Here is a 19,790-nt window from a genome sequence, read left to right on the forward strand (position 1 = left end):
AAAATTCTCTTTCTCTGTCGCTCTCTCCCCCTTCTCTATCTCTCTCTCGCTCTCAGACAGACAGATGTTCTTATTACTGTAACGTTATACATTTAATAATATATTGTTAAGAAAATACGTTGTTGAAATGAACTTGATTATGCCATCGGGCGCTTGAGTAAATAAATAAATTAAATACGTGGCAGCCGTTGTGTGCAGTAAACTTTCTTTTAACAAGCCTGTTGTATCCGCCCTTTTACGAGTAGCCTATGCGTCAATTAATATTAATTTCTATACAAACCAAGACAGCGGATTCCTAAAGAAACGCAAACACCCACCCCATAAGTGTATTTAAATTAGCTATGTACAGTGACTCGAAGAGTCAAAACCGCTTGGAGCTCCAGTGGATTTTTTTATTTCATGACAAGAATTCAAACACGGTTTGAGCACGGTTCCAATTTCTTGGGCAGTAAAAGCTCACGCTAAGAACCAAACCAGATTTTGTTTAAATCTACACACTTCATATTATGGCTACTGAAAATGTAAGGTTAATTTATCAAATGCTATTTTGAAGTATTAAAAATTTTTTTTTTTTTTTTAGACATATTGGTGCTTTTACGATAGCCTACTAATGTGATGCCCAGTTATAGGCCTAGTTTTAGTGCTAGTAGGCCTATTAAGAGGTGCAGATTAATTCAGGTAGGGCTGTGTATAGACATTTTATTAAGGGTATTATGAGGTGGTCCGCGAAAATTCTTCATTACAAATAGTGGTCCACACTCACAAAAAGTTTGAAAACCCCTGGGCTAGTGTTGTTCAACAATGAGATAGGTTAATAGATGGAAGCAGTTCTGATTTGGTTACGCAAAACGAAAAACGAAACGACATAGCAAGGGATCTTCAAATTAAAGTGAATATCCGTGCATTAGGCAGAAGGACTACTGTCTATGTCTAGTGCACCGTTTCAAAACGACAGCGCAAATGCGCACATTGCACTCTCCACACATGCATTGTGCTAAATGTTTGTCTATGCTTCTATGCTTCCCTCCAGATTGATTTTTAAATTAAATGTATGAGATCTGCACATTTTGGAAGATTAGGCTACTGTCCATGAGTGCATCTGTCTCAAAACGAAAACGCAACTGTGTCTTATTTATCAACCAACAACCGAACCACTAATTAAGCACGCACGCACACAATAAAGCATGCACCACCCTTCTATCCGATGTAAGCAATCATCATTCATATGGAGACATATCAGTGACCGATTAAAACAAGCTACATTTATTTGGAAAGTTAACTAAAGCCATGAAGCCATGCAAAAAGAGAAGTGAGTTACATGTAACAGTTTATCCTGATGAGTGTATTGGCAGAGGGGCCTTTCAAATAAGACAAGGACAGAAGAAGAGAGAATGATCAAGCCAAATAACAGGCCATGATGAATGCTCTGCAAATAGGCTAAGATAAATCAATTGATGTACCCTATTTAGGTGTGTTGAAATTTTAGCCTGTACACTTTTCCCTATGAGAAACTTTCATAGTAGACTACTGGCAAGAATTCAAAACTACCTTCACCCCTGCTTTTACATGCAAATTTAAAATAGAAACCACCTGTGATTAACCAAGAATGTTTTAATGCGGATATCATTTGCAGGGATTGGACTGATATGATTTATCCTAGCCTACTGCATCATACTGGCATCATTTAAAACATCTCAGGGTCAAAGTGAGAATTCATTAAGTCCTTTTGATAAAATTTCAAAATATTGAGATATATATCGTATATCGTGAAACAGACTAAAAATATTGCAATATTATTTTTAGCCATATTGCCCAGCCCTATGTAAGTCTAAGTAGGGGTGTGTGTCTGTATGTGCTACCTGTGGGGCAGTAAGAGTGTGTGTGTGTATGTGCTACCTTTGAGAGTGTAAGGGGTGTGTGGGTGTGGGTGTGTGTGTGTGTGTGTGTGTGTGTGTGTGTGTGTGTGTTTATGTGTTACCTGTGAGGAAGTAGGGGTGTGTGTGTGTGTGTGTGTTTCCTGTGGGGCAGTAGGGGTGTGTGTGTGTATATGTGTTCCCTTTGGGGAAATAGGTGTGTGTGTGAGTGTGTGTGTGAGTGTGTGTTACCTGTGGGGGAGTTGGGGTCAAGGCGGATCTACCACCTGACATAATCTCTTCTGTGATGTCTCTTCCACCCTGGTTAGGGTCTCTGATACGTATCTATGAGAGATAGAGAAAGAGAGAGAAAGAGAGAGAGAGAGAGAGAGAGAGAGAGAGAGAGGGAGGGAGGGAGAGAGAGAGAGAGGGAGTGAGAGAGAGTGAGAGAGAGTGAGAGACATCTGTCATACATCTGAGGGTAAGGGGGCTTCCATAACCAAAAGCTATAAGGAGAGAGTCAGGTCAGGAGAAATCTTAAAAGAGGGAGGGAGAGAGAAAGAGAGAAAGAGAGGGTGGGGAGAGTGGGAGAAAGAAAGAAAGAAAGAAAGAAAGAAAGAGACAGCAAGAGAGAGGAAGAGAGGCTCTTTCTCTTCAGTAATGCTCCAGATCTGTAAGAATTATCTCTCTCTCTCTCACACACAAACTCCTCCTACTGCTCAAAAACATAGCAGAGGAGCTTTATTTTTTGCAAAGTTTGCAAGTGGAACTCTAGTCAGAGTGGGCAAAATAACATCAAATACGACGAAAAAACAGCTAAAACTGTTCCCTTAAAATCACATGACCCTTGAACAACCACACACACACACACTATCAGGACCCTAAACACACATTCAGATACACACTTGCAAACTTTCACATTCTGAACTAGGAGTGCCCCGCAAGAAACTCACACGTCAACAGGAGCTGTCAGACACACACAGAAACAGAGACACACACACGCACACACACACACACACACACACACACAGCGCTCACTTAACCTCGGACACAGTCCTACCTGCCAGCCTGGCACTACCCTAGCAGGCCTCTCATCCTGGGGCTAGATTTGAGCAGCTGCCCAGCTCAGAGGCGTTCAGTTGGGCCAGGACTCACACAGCACTGGGGCCTCCAACGGCCAGCTGCCTCTCCACACGCACGCACACAAGGCAGACAGAACGAGAGCGAGAGAGAGAGAGGGAGAGAGAGAGAGGAGAGGAGAGAGAGAGGGAGGGAGCACGCAACTAGCCTTGTGTAACGACAGCAGTGGAATGCATGCCCGCCCACTGAACAGGCAGTCAGAGAGGCCGTCAGGGGGGAGGGAGAGAGAGAGAGAGAGAGAACGGAAGAGAGAGAGAGAGAGAGAATGGGAGGGGGAGAGAGAGATACAGAGACCCAGCTTTGCTAAATTAACTTAAAACATTTACTTCTTTCAGTCATTGCAACGAGGTGGGAATAGTGAGAAGTTAAGAGACAGGGAGATAGAGAGGGGAAGGAAGTGAGTGAGGGAGTGAGGGAGAGAGAGAGGGAGAGAGATAGAGAGAGAGAGTGAACAAGAGAGAGAGAGAGAGAGGGAGAGAGAGGGAGAGGGAGAGAGAGAGAGAGAGAACAAGAGAGAGAGAGAGAGAGAGATAGAGAGAGAGAGGGGGAGAGAGAGGCAGAGATTCTTTTTCCGGGACAGGAGGTGGAGAAGCAGAGCCACGTGGAGCTGAGCTGTGCAGACATGCCCTTCACCGCCCCCCTCTCTCAGAGACAGGGAGGGAGGGAGAGAAGAGAGAGAGAGGGGAGATAGAGGGAGAGGGAGAGAGAGGGGAGAGAGGGAGAAGAGAGAGGGGAGGGAGGGAGAGAAGAGAGAGAGAGGGGAGATAGAGGGAGAGGGAGAGAGAGAAGAGAAAAGGCAGAGAGTAACTAGGTGAAGGAATGATAGAATGTGATTTTTCTCAGAGAACTGTGGAATGCTCTAAACAACTAACAGCATTAGAGAATGTGCGCGCACACACACACACACACACGCGCACGCGCACGCACACACACACACACACACACACACACACACACACACACACACACACACACACACACACACACACACACACCATGTCAGCCTCCCCCCCATTCTCTCTCCATTTTCAAACCCAGTTTGTGGAGAGAAGCACACTGGCACACACAAGTACACTCTTACCTTCAGTGTTCCAGTTTAATCAGCTTTTCTGTGTGCTCTCTCATTCTTCTATGCCTCCTGTGCATCCCTTCTGCTCTCCCTCTCTCCCTCTCCCTCCCTCTCTTTCTCTCCCCCTCCCTCTCTTTCTCTCCCTCCCCTCTCCCCCTCTCTCTCTCTCCCTCTCCCTCCCTCTCTTTCTCTCCCCCTCCATCTCTTTCTCTCCCTCCCTTCTCTCTCTCCCTCCCTCCCTCCCTCTCTCTCTCTCTCCCTCCCTCTCTTTCTCTCCCCCTCCCTCTCTTTCCCTCCCTCCCTTTCTCCCTACATCTCTCTCTCTCTCTCTCTCTCTCTCTCTCACTCCCTCCCTCTCTTTCTCTCCCTCCCCTCTCTCCCTCCCTCCCTCTCTTTCGTGGACCTTGTGCGGTTGAACACCGTAGGGTGCCAGTCGGTCAAAGTCCACCTCTGCCCCAGGTAAGCCGTGACAAGCTGCGTCTCCAAGCGCCCGATAACGCAACCGGCAGAGATAACAGCAGCCGCCCACCGCACAGCATGCTGGGTAACCACGGGTTAGGGAGTGTGTTCATCGAGGTGAGCGCTGGAATCTTGGCTCTCTTGGCCTCCCTAAAAATCTAGGCCACATACAGGTTCCACCTAGGCCACATGCAGGCTACACCTAGGCCACAGGCAGGCTACACCTAGGCCACCTAGGTTCCACCTAGGCACCACATTCCTCACATGAGCCAAACCAGACCACCTCTATACTCAACGATAATATTAAATAACAATATTATACAACAATACTCAGTTAATACACCAGACCAGCACCATACTCAACAATACTCATCAAGTACACCAGACCAGCACCATACTCAACAACAATACTCACCAGGTACACAAGACCAGTACTGTATTCAACAGCAACAGCCTACTCATTGGCTGCACCAGAACAGGGCCCGGTTTTCCAATAACGATGAATACATGCATTTAGGAGGGTTTTCTAAGATTCATAACCACATAACCACATAACCACATAACCGCCGGCGGGACGGTTACCCCCCTCCCCCACCTCCCCCCAACATTCTAAATCAATTGTATGCACCATATTGCTATGTAGCATAGTAATGTTATACACCATTTCAAAGCTTTGACTCTTGGGAATCCAAAAATGACAACTTATTTCATGTACAATCTGTATAGTGCTTTACATTCTCAGATGAATCTTATTATGTCTCAATTAAATTTGATCCAAAATGCCCCCCTACCCCCCTTCCGCTTTTGGTGATACCCTGACTTCTGGCTGCAGTGTAGCTGCAGCACAATAAGTAGATGCAACATATTGGGTACTGAAATATTCACAAGAATCCATAGAAATTGAATCTTCATGTTGTGTTATCCAATATTAGTTTTACAGTTGTATAGTCTATCTTATACACACTCATTGAACCAACAAAGTAAATGCAAAAATAAAGACATTTTTGTAATCATTCCATATTTAGTGTAGTCATTCCATATCAGAACCCCTGAAGTATAATCCAAATACAAGCATGAAACCTCAAAGTGTTACCTTTCATTTGAGACCAGGATTATGCTTCTACACAAAGGGGTTCATGTGCAGTAAGCATTTGATTGTCAGTATGCATTTTGGATAACAAAAAGTCCTATGGGGAGTATTCCATAGGCATTTTACAAAACGCATGGGCATACCTTGGCAAATAATAGTCTAAAGCACTCATATTTTCATTCTATATTGATCTACTTTTGCACACAACTTCACAAGACCTGGTGCTAGGGCTCAGTTGTGTTTCTAAGGGATATCAAGAGACCTAGAGGGCTGAAATGTGGTCAGTTCAGAGATGCTTGTAATCCGGCAGAAAGAAAAAACTATATTCTAGCCTCTGTAACTCTTTGTGAGTACATCACACATTTATTTTGTTCTCAGCTTTCTATAGAGGTCCAACATTTGATGGTAGGCCCCAGAAGAGGTGGGAACAATACCCTTGTAAATAGGCACAGTGCAATTTCAGGCAAAAACTAGAAATTATTTTTGATAGTTAATTAAGATCGTTTGTTTGTTTTTTCCGATTGTTTCCTGAACATGCTCATAGTTTGAACACGCGTGCACTGTTCTTAAGATGGTCTTAAGGGGAGATGTCCACATTAATAGTTCTGAAAAATCCTCTAATTTGGTGATGTCAGGTGACTGCACATCACAGCTACCGTTTAAACTTCGGATCTACAGATTAATTCACTTGGGAATGGGAACGTAGTAGAATAATTATATTCTTAGTTGTAATTCCCCTGCATGCCCTGCTGGTGACCTCAGTTGGACTGTCTCTTAGCCAGTAACAAGTACTCTGGATCACTCATAGATATACGAGTGCTCTCACAACGTTCTTAAGCAACAATGGTTTCGGGAAACAGTCCACAAATCTTAAGACGTTGATAATAGGGACTTTACGAGCTTCTTAAAGGTGATCCAAGCGATGCTGGGTAACGTCACTTCTGTTGACTTTCAAACAAAACAGAGAGCTAGCTCGCTACTTCCTTCCCCTCCCTCCCGTGCAATTGAAACTCTCCTAAACGCACATCTCGTCTGTGATTTGCTGGAACAGTTTGTTATGTTTTTATGGGCTAGGTTTGCCCAGGTTGTTTTTGTTGCCGTTTCTGGAGCCTGGGCTGTCCACAGAGATCACGTTTTTTTACAGTGTATTCAGGACACAGACAGCTAGTGGTTGGTTAGGTGATTTTGCAGTAAATGAGATAAAATGTTTTAGCCTAATAAAAGTGTGGCATCGCGTAGAGCACCTTTAAGCTTACGATGCTTTTGGGAAACTGGGCCCAGCACTGTACTCAACAATACTCATCCATCTACTACACCAGCACAGCACTGTACTCAACAATACTCATCCATCTACTACACCAGCACAGCACTGTACTCAACAATAGTCATCCATCTACTACACCAGCACAGCACTATACTCACCAAGAATAGATGTGTTGTATTGCTAGGCTAGCTATCCCTCGGTTCATGTTAGGCACGTGTGTTGTATTGATAGGCTAGCTATCCCTTGGGTTCTATATATACAGTCTATGCTTGGTTCATGTTAGGCACATATGTTGTATTGATAGGCTAGCTATCGTTTAGGATAGCGGCTGGCCCTGTCCACATTGCTTAAACACCAGAGCAGCTATATAAGGGCATATCCTACACAGCCAGCCTGACATCACCATTTCATGAGTGTACACATGCACACGTGTGTGTTTGTGTGTGTGTGTGTGCATACATGCATAAGTGAGTGTGGGGGTGCATCCTACCTGTTTGCGTTCCCGTTTGGGTTGACCTTGCTGCTGTTGTTGGGGAGGAGCCTGTTGCTGGGGGGCGGGGCTTATGAGCACAGGGGCAGCAGGCTGAACAGGGGGAGTAAACTGGGGCTGAGCCGGATAGTACGGTCCAGCTAAGAGAGAGAGAGAGAGGGAGGTATATATATATATATATATATATAGAGAGAGGGAGAGAGAGAGGGAGGGGAAAGAGAGAGAGAGAGAGAGAGAGAGAGAGAGAGAGAGAGAGAGAGAGAGAGAGAGAGAGAGAGAGAGAGAGAGAGAGGGGGTGTAGTCATTACTTTGACAACAACAAAAAAATACAGCATTTCCAGATGCATCTATCCTTCTGTGCTCATACTGTCCCTCATGCTAGGTTAAAGGTTTGGGTCAAAGTGCTGTTTTTAAATCTGCTATGGAAATAAAGTGACTTGACTAGATTTGACCTCACCCTAACCCTGTCCTCTCCAACCCCTACCCTGCTGTGGGTTGGAGAGGACAGGCTTAGGGTGAGGTCAAATCTAGTCAAGTCACTTTGCAGGAAAGACAGGACACACACACACACACACACTGAAAATTACATGTGGGTCAAGCCAAATAATCTCTACCGAATAACAATTATCGTTTAGTAATGAAGGCAGATGATCTGCAGTCCAAAACATCTGAAAAGACAGGCCCGTCCAACCCAGAAATACTTGGGATTGTGGTCAGGAGATAACTTTCAAATAAACTTGTGCAACTGTGAGCTGCAGTATACAAACTACAGTTCCTCTACCTGCACCCTGGAGGAGCATTCAAATTCCTTAACAGAGGAAACATCTGAACAGATACATTACGTTTCAACGTTAACGCTTAATCCAGCTCCCCAGCATGCTGGCGGAGAACCACCCCCTTAAAACTGTTTGCTCGTGCTCACAGGTGGAGCAGACAGACGTGTGAAGCAGACAGACGGGTGAAGCAGACAGACGGGTGGAGCAGACAGACGGGTGGAGGAGACAGACGGGTGGAGGAGACAGACGGGTGGAGGAGACAGACGGGTGGAGCAGACAGACGGGTGGAGGAGACAGACGGGTGGAGGAGACAGACGGGTGGAGGAGGGATCACCAAAGGATCCATTCAATTTAACTAGTGCAGGGCCCGTTCAAAACATACATTTCCTGTAGAAAACCCGTAGCCTAGTTGCATACGCCGACTTTTAAAATAGGATGATAGGGAAAAACAAAATTCCAGCTAAGCATTCACTAATGACTGAACATAACCGTAATATACATGCAGTAAGCAGAATTTAAGTATGGCTGCATTTGACATTTTTTTTCAGATCAAAATGACATAGGACTAACAGTAGTTTCCAGTTAAGGCTATGTTTAGCCTAATTGAAAATTTAATGATAGAGAAGACAAACACCATTTTGTGGAATGATCCATGGTCATATGAAATTTGCAACAGTGTGACATTCCCAAAGACAGTCTGTGGTACAAGTGACATCCCGCTCTGCCACTCAGTGTCTGTATCTGGAGTGGCTAGCGTAGAATGCTCATGTGTGGCATTCTGAATCAGTCTTTAAAAACAGCTGTCACGTGCTTTGATTCTGGGACGTGCAGTCGGAATTGTTGTTTGTTTATTCAAAGTTGAAAGACAGTCCAAAGTAAGATATAAATATTTGTTTAAGTTGTTTTGAATAGCCATTGCCCCATGTGGGATGGCGTGATGTTACATTACATTAGTCATTATATTGTTGAGTTCAGACATGATAATCATCCAAACATCTTGGCCTGCTCTAAACAGCACTCACTTGGCTTTCTACCCGTGTGCAATGATTCAGTGCTGCGCGGTGCGAGACGGGGAGAGGCTACAGAGGCTACTAGAGCGACAAAAAACAATCTGTGCTTCTTCTAACGACATTTAACGATATCTTTTCCATTTCGGTAACACTTTCTATGAAGGTTGTATTTATAACGCCCTATGAATGCATTCATAATGTTTTATAAGGTGTCTATAAAGCATTGTAATGCTCATTATTACCATCTATATGTATTCACAAGTCGTCATAACCAACTTCATGATTCATTATAACAGCTAATTATGAATGATTATAATTTTAATCTGAATAATTCATTATAAATATGTCAAGATTTGCCTACTCACTTGTCAGTTTTATGATGCATCATAACTACTTTGCTTTGTTAAATGCGTATAGTAATGCAAAGAGTTTTGACTTCTACTGCAGTCCTATATATCTATAGCTATAAGTATATGTAACAAAGTTATAATAATTTATACATCTCCCTATAGCACACAATTATAAACAGCTATGCAATATCATAAGTGTTATTTGTCAGCTCTAAGTTAAGTGACAAGAATATGACCCTATTATCCTACAATGAAATGAGAGCCTGGACAGTAAAGACAAAAGGAATGCATTTAGTTCACTTTATTTTCATTTAAACCAAAGGTCTATTTTGATTTGAACAATCTTTCATAATGACCCAAGATAGATTTCAGTGGCATTGTGAGTTTTATTCCAATAATAACCACCACCACAAAATATAGGATCGTGTCGAGCCACTTTTTCGGCCTGTCTCATTGTGTTTGTGTAATGTGCTCAGAGCATTGATAATCAGTCTGATTATGTGTTAGTTTAAATGAAAATAAAGTGAACTAAATGCATTCCTTTTGTCTTTACTGTCCAGGCTCTCATTTCATTGTACCTCATATTTGTTTATAATAACCTTATATCTATTTATAACACCTGATTTGCTTTACTTTACCTAAAGCTAGTGATGCACGATATATCAGCCGCCGATATAATATCGGCCGATATGGTCATTTTTCTACACATCGGTATCGGTCCGATGTCAAAATAGGGCCGATGTGAACAGGCCGATAATCATTCCTGTGTATTTGACGTGTGTGTAGCGATCCAAGCGTGTTAGCTGTCTACACTGAATCCGTTAAATATGCCCTTCTATTGCATCATATTTCTTATTTAAAATAGCAGGGCAACAAGACTGACAGAAAGAAGACACTGGGCATCTGACAAAAGTTCTTTCAAAACGTTGCGTTGTATCGCGCTGCTCGCGTTGCTTGCAGTCAAGTTGATGGCTGGCTTGCATGTCATGTCACGCCTAGCACTACATCTCTCGCGGTACGCTAAATATAACTGTGTATCAGGCAGAATGTAGTTATATGGTCATAATAGGAATTTAATAGGGCTGTAACGATATGCGATTCAAAACTGAAATCGCAACACTCATATCCACAAACCTGTGTCGCGGTGTGAAAAGGCAGAACCGACACTCCCTTTCTAGTGTCTAGCAGTGCTTTGCAGCTTACGCGGCCGCATAAACAACACACATCTCCCGCTTTACTTGGCGGTAGCCTACGTTGCTTTCATTGTAGACTTTACCAAACAGTATAAACCCCCTGTTAACCTTTCCTGCTTTGTTTCAGACCGTAGTCAGAAACGCAGGGGAGATTCGTTATTCGAGGGCCGATGTTATAAGATAGAATAACGTCGGGGTCACGGTCCCATTTCTGATGAGCAAAATACACGAGCTGAACTTTATGGAGTTTTATTTCGGACAGTAACACCGCTCACACTGTGTACAGACTCCAACTTGAACTTCCACACTCTCTGCTCCAGTCGCATACATACACTTCCTCACTCTATCTCCCTCCTTCCCAGCTTCCCACACCCACACCCACACCCACACCCACACCCACACCCACACCCACACCCACACCCACACCCACACCCACACCCACACCCACACCCACACACACACACACACACACACACACACACACACACACACACACACACACACACACACACTGAGCTCTCTTAAAGGAGCCGCAACACCATTTTACAACAGCCCTCTCTTTGCCCCGCTCTCTCTCGCTCACACGCGCGACTCGGCCAACGCAATCCAAATAAAACATTACAATCGTGAAAGCAAGGACTCATAGAAGACAACTAGCTAAATTACTATTAAATCTGCTTAGCAACATTAGCATGCTGCACATATTTGTTTAAAACTCTTGGTTTCAAGTTGACTTATCATCTCAATACTCAAAACTTACACACATGGGGAAACTGAACAGTCCAATCAGTAGACTATGATAAGCTAGCCTACTATGCTACTATGTTTACAATATTTCCAGGCTTCAACCACACAGCTGAATTAAAGAGGGAGAGTTGTAATATAAATAGTAGGCCTATAGTGTGCCATACCTATAGGCTAATCTGCATAAAGTGCTGTCATAAATATCAGACATTCAGTATTCTCTCTTTTTATATCAGGATATAAAATAATACAGATATATTCTATTATATTGTAATCCTCTGGTGTTCTAAGGTAAATGCATTTTGGAAAATAGCTCTTTATTTGATTATCATAAGAATGTGTTTTCTATACAGATATATCGACATCGGTAAATATCGGTATCGGCCATAACAGCAAAATTAATATCGGTTATCGGTACTGGTATCACATCGGTGCATCACTACCTAAAGCTGACAAATAACACCTATGACATTAACATAGTCATTTATAATATTGTGCATATGGGGTAAAGATGCTAGACTCGGTACTTAGTTCATTGCACCCTTTAATTACTCAGTGAACTTATATCTGTCAATAATAGGGTCATATTCTTGTCACTTTACTTAGAGCTGACAAATAACACTTATGATATTGCATAGCTGTTTATAATTCTGTTCTGTACGGAGATGTATAAATTATTATAACTTTATTACATATACTTATAACTATAGATATATATAGGACTACAGTAGATGTCAAAACTCTTTATGCATCACAATACGCATTTAACAAAGCAAAGTAGTTATGATGCATCATAAAACTGACAAGTGAGTAGGCAGATCTTGACATATTTATAATGCATTATTCAGATTAAAATTATAATCATTCATAATTAGCTGTCATAATGCATCATGAAGTTGGTTATGACGACTTGTGAATACATATAGATGGTAATAATGAGCATTACAATGCTTTATAGACACCTTAAAAAACATTATGAATGCATTAATAGGGCGTTATAAATACAACCTTCATAGAAAGTGTTACCTACATTTCTTATCCAAACGTCAATTTAATGATATCTTTTACATTTCTTATCCAAACGACGTCAATTTAACGATATCTTTTACATTTCTTATCCAAACGACGTCAATTTAACGATATATTTTACATTTCTCATCCAAACGACGTCAATATTGGCACAGCACTCGTGCCTGTAACAATACACCAGCCAAGTTTGAAATCAGTCGACGAATGGTTCTGGAGGTATGCGCATCACACATAAACAGAGACAGACTGACGTTCTTGTCATTAATATACACATAGATACCTGAAACACAGAACCGATCCACCAATTCAGCTTGGCTTTCGTTAGCGTTGCAAGATTCAGCATTTGGCCTGAGCAGAGATCTGGGCTCTCAAAGTGCCATTCCACTTCTATTTGTTTATTTTGCTATGTGTAGGTATTTACATCTTAAACCACATACACACGCACACTAAACATACACACACATGGCCACATACACACGCACACTAAACATACACACACATGGCCACAAGTGTGCCACACATACACACACACACATACACACGCACACTAAACATACACACACATGGCCACAAGTGTGCCACACATACACACACACACTAAACATACACACACATGGCCACAAGTGTGCCACACATACACACACACACATACACACGCACACTAAACATACACACACATGGCCACAAGTGTGCCACACATACACACACACATACACACGCACACTAAAAATACACACACATGGCCACAAGTGTGCCACACATACACACACACACATACACACACACTTCCAAATCTATACCCTCTCCACACCTATACATACCCCCAGCCCTCCAAATCTACGCAACCCTCACCATCATGCAACCCTTCATCTACCCTGTACCCTCTCTCTCCCTCTCTGGCCAACACACACACACACACACACAGAGGCGGCATTGTTGACCAGTGGACTAGAGACTAAATATAGTCAAAACCCAGAGATGGGGGGGGGGGCTTAGAGAGAGAGAGAGAGAGAGAGAGAGAGAGAGAGAGAGAGAGAGAGAGAGAGAGAGAAAGAGAGAGACAGAGAAAGAGAAAGAAAGAGAGAGAAGCAGCCAGAGGGTTAAGAGAGAGAGAGAGAGGGGGGAGAGAGAGAGAGAAAGAGAGAGGGAAGGAGAGAGAACAGGAAGAACTGAAAGCGTAAAGTTAAGTAGTGTTGGGAGTCTTGGAAACGTTTCCAACTCAGTGAGCTCCTAAGTTATGAGTCATGCTACAGAAGTCACAGAGTATGAGAGAGAACGACCGGGGGGGGGGAGGAGAAGAGAGGAGAGGAGGCAGAGGCGGCAAGAGAGAGAGAGGGACAGAGAGAGAGACAGAGAGTGAGAGAGAGAAAGAGAGAGGGACAGAGAGAGAGACAGACAAAACCTACCCTGTTGAGAGTTGTGGCTGGACGCTCGATTCCCCATGTTCTCTTCTCCCTTCTCCCTCCTCCCTCTCTTCTCCCTCTCTTCTCCCTCCTCCCTCTCCCTCTCTTCTCCTCCACCCTCTCTCTTCCTCCCTCCCTCCCTCACTCACTCACTCACTCGCTCGTTTCTTGTCTTCCAACACACTGCTTCTGCCGATTCTCGGTAGTCATATGGTGTTTCCATGAGAGGCGAGTCATATGGTGTTTACATGTGAGGCGAGTCTCTCTCTCCACAACTTATCCGGTCCTGTCTGCAGGTCCTGGACGTATCTGTGTGCGCAAGTGTGTGTGTGTGCGCAAGTGTGTGTGTATGTGCGCATATGTCAAGGGGTGCGCGAGAGGGGGCAGTGATATGATCTGTGGCACCAGCAAAGACTCAGGTCCTAAATCACTCAGCGCTCAGATAAAAATACACACACACACACACACACACACACACACACACACTCTGCTGCCGGGTGCTGAGAGAAGGGCAGGCTTCTTCAAAGGGGACTGGGGCAGGAGACGGGGGCTGGTGCCTGGGGCCCCCTAGTGTTCAGGAGGGTCACAGCAGGAGAATGGAACATGCTACTGGCTATTATGTGCCTCTGAATCAATCTCTCCCTCTCTCTCTCTCCCTCCCTCTTTGTCATCCCCAGTGTTGCACTGGTTTTGTTCCACCAAAGGTTAGAGAGTGCAACAGCATACCAGCAGCATGCCTCAATTAGACCAGCTCTTCTGCGCGCGCACACACGCACACACACACACACACACACACGCACGCACGCACACACACACACACACGCACACACACACACACACACACACACACACACACACACACACGCTAAGAGAGCATATTAATAAGAGGTTGTACATAGGCAGAAGAGCAGACACACACATCTGTGTCTGTCCTACCGTAATCTCCTGGGCTGGTTCCAGGGTAGAACCCAGGGGATCCTGTGACCTGGTACTGCTGCGGTGTGACATAGGGGGCGCGGTACTGCGGGTAGAACAGAGGAGAACGTTGAAGAACACTAGAACCTCACCTGAGCATTACTCAAAATTTCTCACTGTTTCTCTGTAAAAGCCATTAAGGTAAAATTTTGTGTACCTGACAAGTTTAGGCTACCTTGCCTCTGTAGCCTCCATATAACACAGCTCAGACGACGTCACACCAACATCACGTGACACCTCTGATGAAGGCTACAAAGGCACGGTAGCCGAAACTTGTCAGGTACACAATTTTACCTTATTGGCTTGTACAGAGAAACAGTGAGCAACAGTAATACAGTAAGCCTAATGAACCTCTTCAATATATTACTCAAAATTCCCAGCTGAGACGGAACACAAAATCAATCACTCTGATCAGAACTACACTGATCTGCTGTAACCTCTGCTAAGCTCTCTTTGGGAGTGTGTGTGTGTGTGTGTGTGTGTGTGTGTGTGTGTGTGTGTGTGTGTGTGGCGGTGGCAAACGCCAGCCAGGTCTTCATCAAGTTTCCATCATGTTCTACAGCATTTTAATTCTTTAGTATACTACTTAGTTTTAATGAAGTTCTATTGTATTCTATTGTACACCATTTACGAGGCTCAATGTATCTCCACACTTCATTGGTAGACTTCCGAGGGCCCTGACATTTAAAACGAGACATTGAGAACTTTGAAAAAGCACTGGTAGTTTACTTACAAGACGATTTATACAGACAGTATCTTCACGAAGTTTAGCGTTTGCAGCCATCTTGAATTTAGTCACGATAAGTCGAGCGAGGAGTAAGAATGAACAGGTATGATAAGGGATCAGATTCCAAAAATAATTCCGTGGAAATGCATGGATTCCAGTTGCTGCTACTGTAAGAAACTGGAATCCATGCATTTCCACTGAATTATTTTTGGAATCTGACTCGGTATCATGTTTCAACACACTTTAGGTCAATATCACACCGGAATTCTCCTTTAATACTACATGTTAAGGAAACCTAATAAATAAAAATGTCCTTTAATACTATTCTGTTGCATTTTTATTTAGTGGTGCAGAGGGCTGTGATCAAGGCAAAGGCCATCTGAACAGCACACAGGATCTACAGGATCAGGATTCTAGAGATTTCTGAGCACACACACACACGTAGATATGCACACGTGTACAAGTTCACACACACGCTGCATGAGCGTCCTCTGGTTGCACAATCAGGAAGGGTCCAGAGGGGCAGCCAAGCAGAGGGGTCAACTCAGCACAATGCTGGAATGTGTGTGTGTGGGGGGGGGGGGGGGGGGGGGAGGGGGGTGACACAGAGACTGAGTAAAACGGCAAATAGACGGAAAAAAAAGAAAAGGGCCTCGTTGGTGACACACACACACACACACACACACACACACACACACACACACACACACACACACACACACACACACACACACACACACACACACACACACACACACCCACCCACACACACACACACGGTCAGTAGACAGACCTCTACAGGCAGGCTTTCTGTCGGAGGGTATCCACATGAATACAATGAAAATTATGTTTGAGATCAATCCGGAAAAGTTTTGTATCTTTCTTCCACATGAATCCGGCATTAAAACACATTTTTTTGGAAAACAGTTTCCAGAGAGGAAACTTTTCAAAACGACAGTTATGACACCCTTGCGTTTTCGTATAGACACCTGAAACAAAGGAAATGCTGACAAAACAGCCCCACCCCTAACCTACATGGCAAGGACATCCCAAACAGTCCGTGTCAGTCAGTCAGTTTATAACATTAAATTGTCTCTCTATTCCCGGCCATGATTTCTGTGTAAGCAGCATCAGCCTTGGCACACTAGTCACGAGGCTTGATGCACGGCTAGCGTTGCCTGGCACTGGCATAGCAGGCTAATGCTAGCTCATAGCAGGCTAAAGATAGCTCCCCAGTGTAACCTGCTCTATACCAGCCTTTCTTAAACTTCTTTGACCTGAGTCCCGGTCATGTCACAGGGTCACAGGGTCCACCATCAGCCCCCCCCCCCCCCACACCCACCCATTTGAATGTTTGATTGTCGGAAAACTCAACAGCAGCTTTTGTGTGTGGTCAATGGCAGAACAGATAAGCACACACCATTATAGATAAGGCCCAATCCCATTAGTCATTCTTACACATTCCCCTTCCCCTTTGTCTATGCCTCCCCCTTGTCCCTCGAAACAGTGGCAAGGTGTAGGGTCGAAAATATTCCCCTTGGAAATTACACTATACAGTTACTGGCATGGGGGATGAAATGAAATAAACATGTAAAATTTCCCAGATTTTAATATTTTACAACATATCCTGAATGGTCGTTACATGTAAGGGTTGGGTATTGGTTCAAAACATGAAATTGCTTTTTTGATTGATTATTCTAATTGCAGACGGCTTGCCATAACTTTAAAGGACCAGTATGTAGGAAATAATGGAAAATAAACTGTAACCATTCCAAAAATGATCACCATATGTTGTCAGAGAGTAAGGAAACACGATGAATTGAAGTAATGGCTTATTTGACAACATTACTCTAACCCGTAAAACCCCGTAAAACCCATGAAAAAACGAAGAATATCAAGTCTGACGCAGAGCTGGCCATATTTCTTCACAACAGGTAGCCTAGGCCATTGGTTCCCAAAGACTGGGTCGCGACCCACAGGTGGGTCGTAGGATATTTTATTTGGGTCGCCAGCATAACCTAGTGACAATTTATGTTGTGTAATACCTCTAGCTTATACCTTATATAGCTTAGGAAAGCTAACAGCTTTCTATTAGGATCTAGTTTGTTAACTACCACAGTCACAAGTTGGGTCGCGATAGTCTGTCATTTTTAAAAAGTGGGTCCCCAGAAAAAAAATTTGGGAAACACTGGCCTAGGCTAAACTTCATCTGCATTGCTAACTTCAGCTAAATATGTTACGTTGGTTAGAGAGGTATTTTTTGTTTTCACTGTTTCCGTAATGTGTAGCTGGGTCATGGTTGGAGAAACATTAAAGCAGCTGCAGGTCAACTAACGTTAGCTAAGTCTTCATTACATCTGGCAACCCAGCTCGCGTCTGGTAGTCTTGAGAACGTTCACCAGTGTTTTGATTTTGGCCTACAGAACGTTCGGTAACAATCCTACAAATCACACCTTTAAATATCAAAATGGCTTGCCATGGAAGCACACAATGTCGAACTTTCTCTGCTTTACAGTACAGATGGCTTGCCATAACCTTAAATGTTAAAACGGCTTGCCATGGCCATGCCATGCCGGTCTAGCCTAGAAATCTAGACGCACCCGAGCGGTGGCAAATGAATTTGCTCAGCCTGTACGTCTAGTATCAAACCATAGGGATTTCTATTGGCTGACGCCGTGGATGTCATCCAATCACAGCGCTCTATTTCGTTAGAGAGTCTTAAGGCGGGCTTAACAGGATAACGACAGTCCTGCGACGGTGAACAACAAGGAAGGTGGCTATGGCGAACAAAGAGCGGTTGTTTGAATCGTCGTTGGCGTCAACTTTGGAGAAGTTGGACTTGTGCTTTTCTTTGAAAGTTGAGCAACACAATGCACTTAAGTCATTCCTTTCGAAGAAGGATGTATTTGCCGTTTTGCCGACCTGATACGGATATGGTCGTAGCGCTGGCCTATTGCATGCCTAGGCAGTTTGAATGGTTCGGTTCCAGACTATACATTTCAATGATATAGGATGGCCCGCCAGGCTAATGCCGGTCATGAACAACGGCAATTGCAGCCTAATCTAATGTCGAGGGACCAGTGTATTTTCAAATGCTTCAATACATTTGATGTCTTCCCCCTTAGTTAGTTTTTAAACATGTTATATATGCCGGTGTTGGGAGTGTTTCGATTCACAGTGCTAGTAGGCATTTTAACTGCAACTATGCGCTAACATTAGGCTACCTTCTTTCAGAGCAGCTTAATTAGCGATAATGTGCAGTGATGGTTCCGTAGCCTCTTTGACAGCTCCAAAATATCAAAGTAGAGGTATGTTTGTAACCTACATGTTTATATTTTTACAAGCAAATTTTTCAAATGGGCCTCATGAGAACGAAAGATGAATGTCATGATGTCATTATGTAATGCAGAAGTTTTCCGAGAAGTGTCGCATTACAACTTTGCTGATAACATTTCAATTAAATGGCAGTTAGTGCATTTGCAAGCTTTTTATGCAAACTAGGCTGTTGATGTTGTTTCATAGCCTTTTTGTTGTGTACAGGGATTAAAGTGAAAAAAAATCGTTTGACTGAACTTTTATCAGGCCATAAGTCATACGTTGTTCTTATCTACCTATAGAGATAGCACCCCTTTTGCGGTCGTGACCTATTGGTTTTTAATGTACAAAAAGATGCAAAGAGCAAAGTAAAGGGAGTATTTGCCTTATTCACACGGCGGCCATTGTTTAAATCAAAACGAGGCTACAGGGTACACTTACTATATAATTAATGCCACCTACAGGTGAATGCATAACATAACAATCCTATGGTTTGTGTACCCTGTAGCCTCGTTTTAGCCGCCAATGGCCGCCATGTGAATAAGGCGAATTGAGAGTGTTCTTGATTGAGATTGAGTTTTCCTGATGAACAAAAATATATTTTAGTACCATCCCTGACCATTGCTGATTAGCCATTGCTGTTCTTTTCTACTGCAGCAATATTGTAGAAAGGCTTTAACACACTCTTATTTAATTACTTCAGGCCAAAAGTGTTTAAAGGGAAGATTTTTTTCTTGTTAATATGCAATTCAACACCAAGTAAAATCTATAAAATCAAGTTTGCAAGACTTCCCATTTCCTCATCAAAGTAATGAATCAGAACATTCTAGATATTGTTCATATTTCCATTTGTTGCCTCATCCGCATTTAATGAAAACATGGTAATTTTGAGTTTTACAGACA

General features: G+C 43.4%; 1 protein-coding gene across 1 annotated transcript in view; it reads right to left on the minus strand.

Moving 5' to 3' along the window:
- LOC143121424 (eukaryotic translation initiation factor 4 gamma 1-like) overlaps positions 1-19,790 on the minus strand; it is a 73,537-nt gene that overhangs the window by 37,379 nt on the left and 16,368 nt on the right. Inside the window, exons 6-8 of the mRNA XM_076281784.1 lie at positions 14,807-14,891; positions 7,366-7,505; positions 2,106-2,198 (exon numbers count right to left, since the gene is read on the minus strand). Coding sequence (XP_076137899.1) covers positions 2,106-2,198; positions 7,366-7,505; positions 14,807-14,891 — 318 coding nt within the window. The remainder of the gene's footprint in view (positions 1-2,105; positions 2,199-7,365; positions 7,506-14,806; positions 14,892-19,790) is intronic.

Source organism: Alosa pseudoharengus, unplaced genomic scaffold, assembly GCF_046254945.1.
Source record: "Alosa pseudoharengus isolate Yale_2024_CS ecotype anadromous, Long Island Sound unplaced genomic scaffold, YU_APseudo_1.1 YU_APseudo_1.1_scf_13, whole genome shotgun sequence".
Classification (NCBI taxonomy): Eukaryota; Metazoa; Chordata; class Actinopteri; order Clupeiformes; family Clupeidae; genus Alosa; species Alosa pseudoharengus.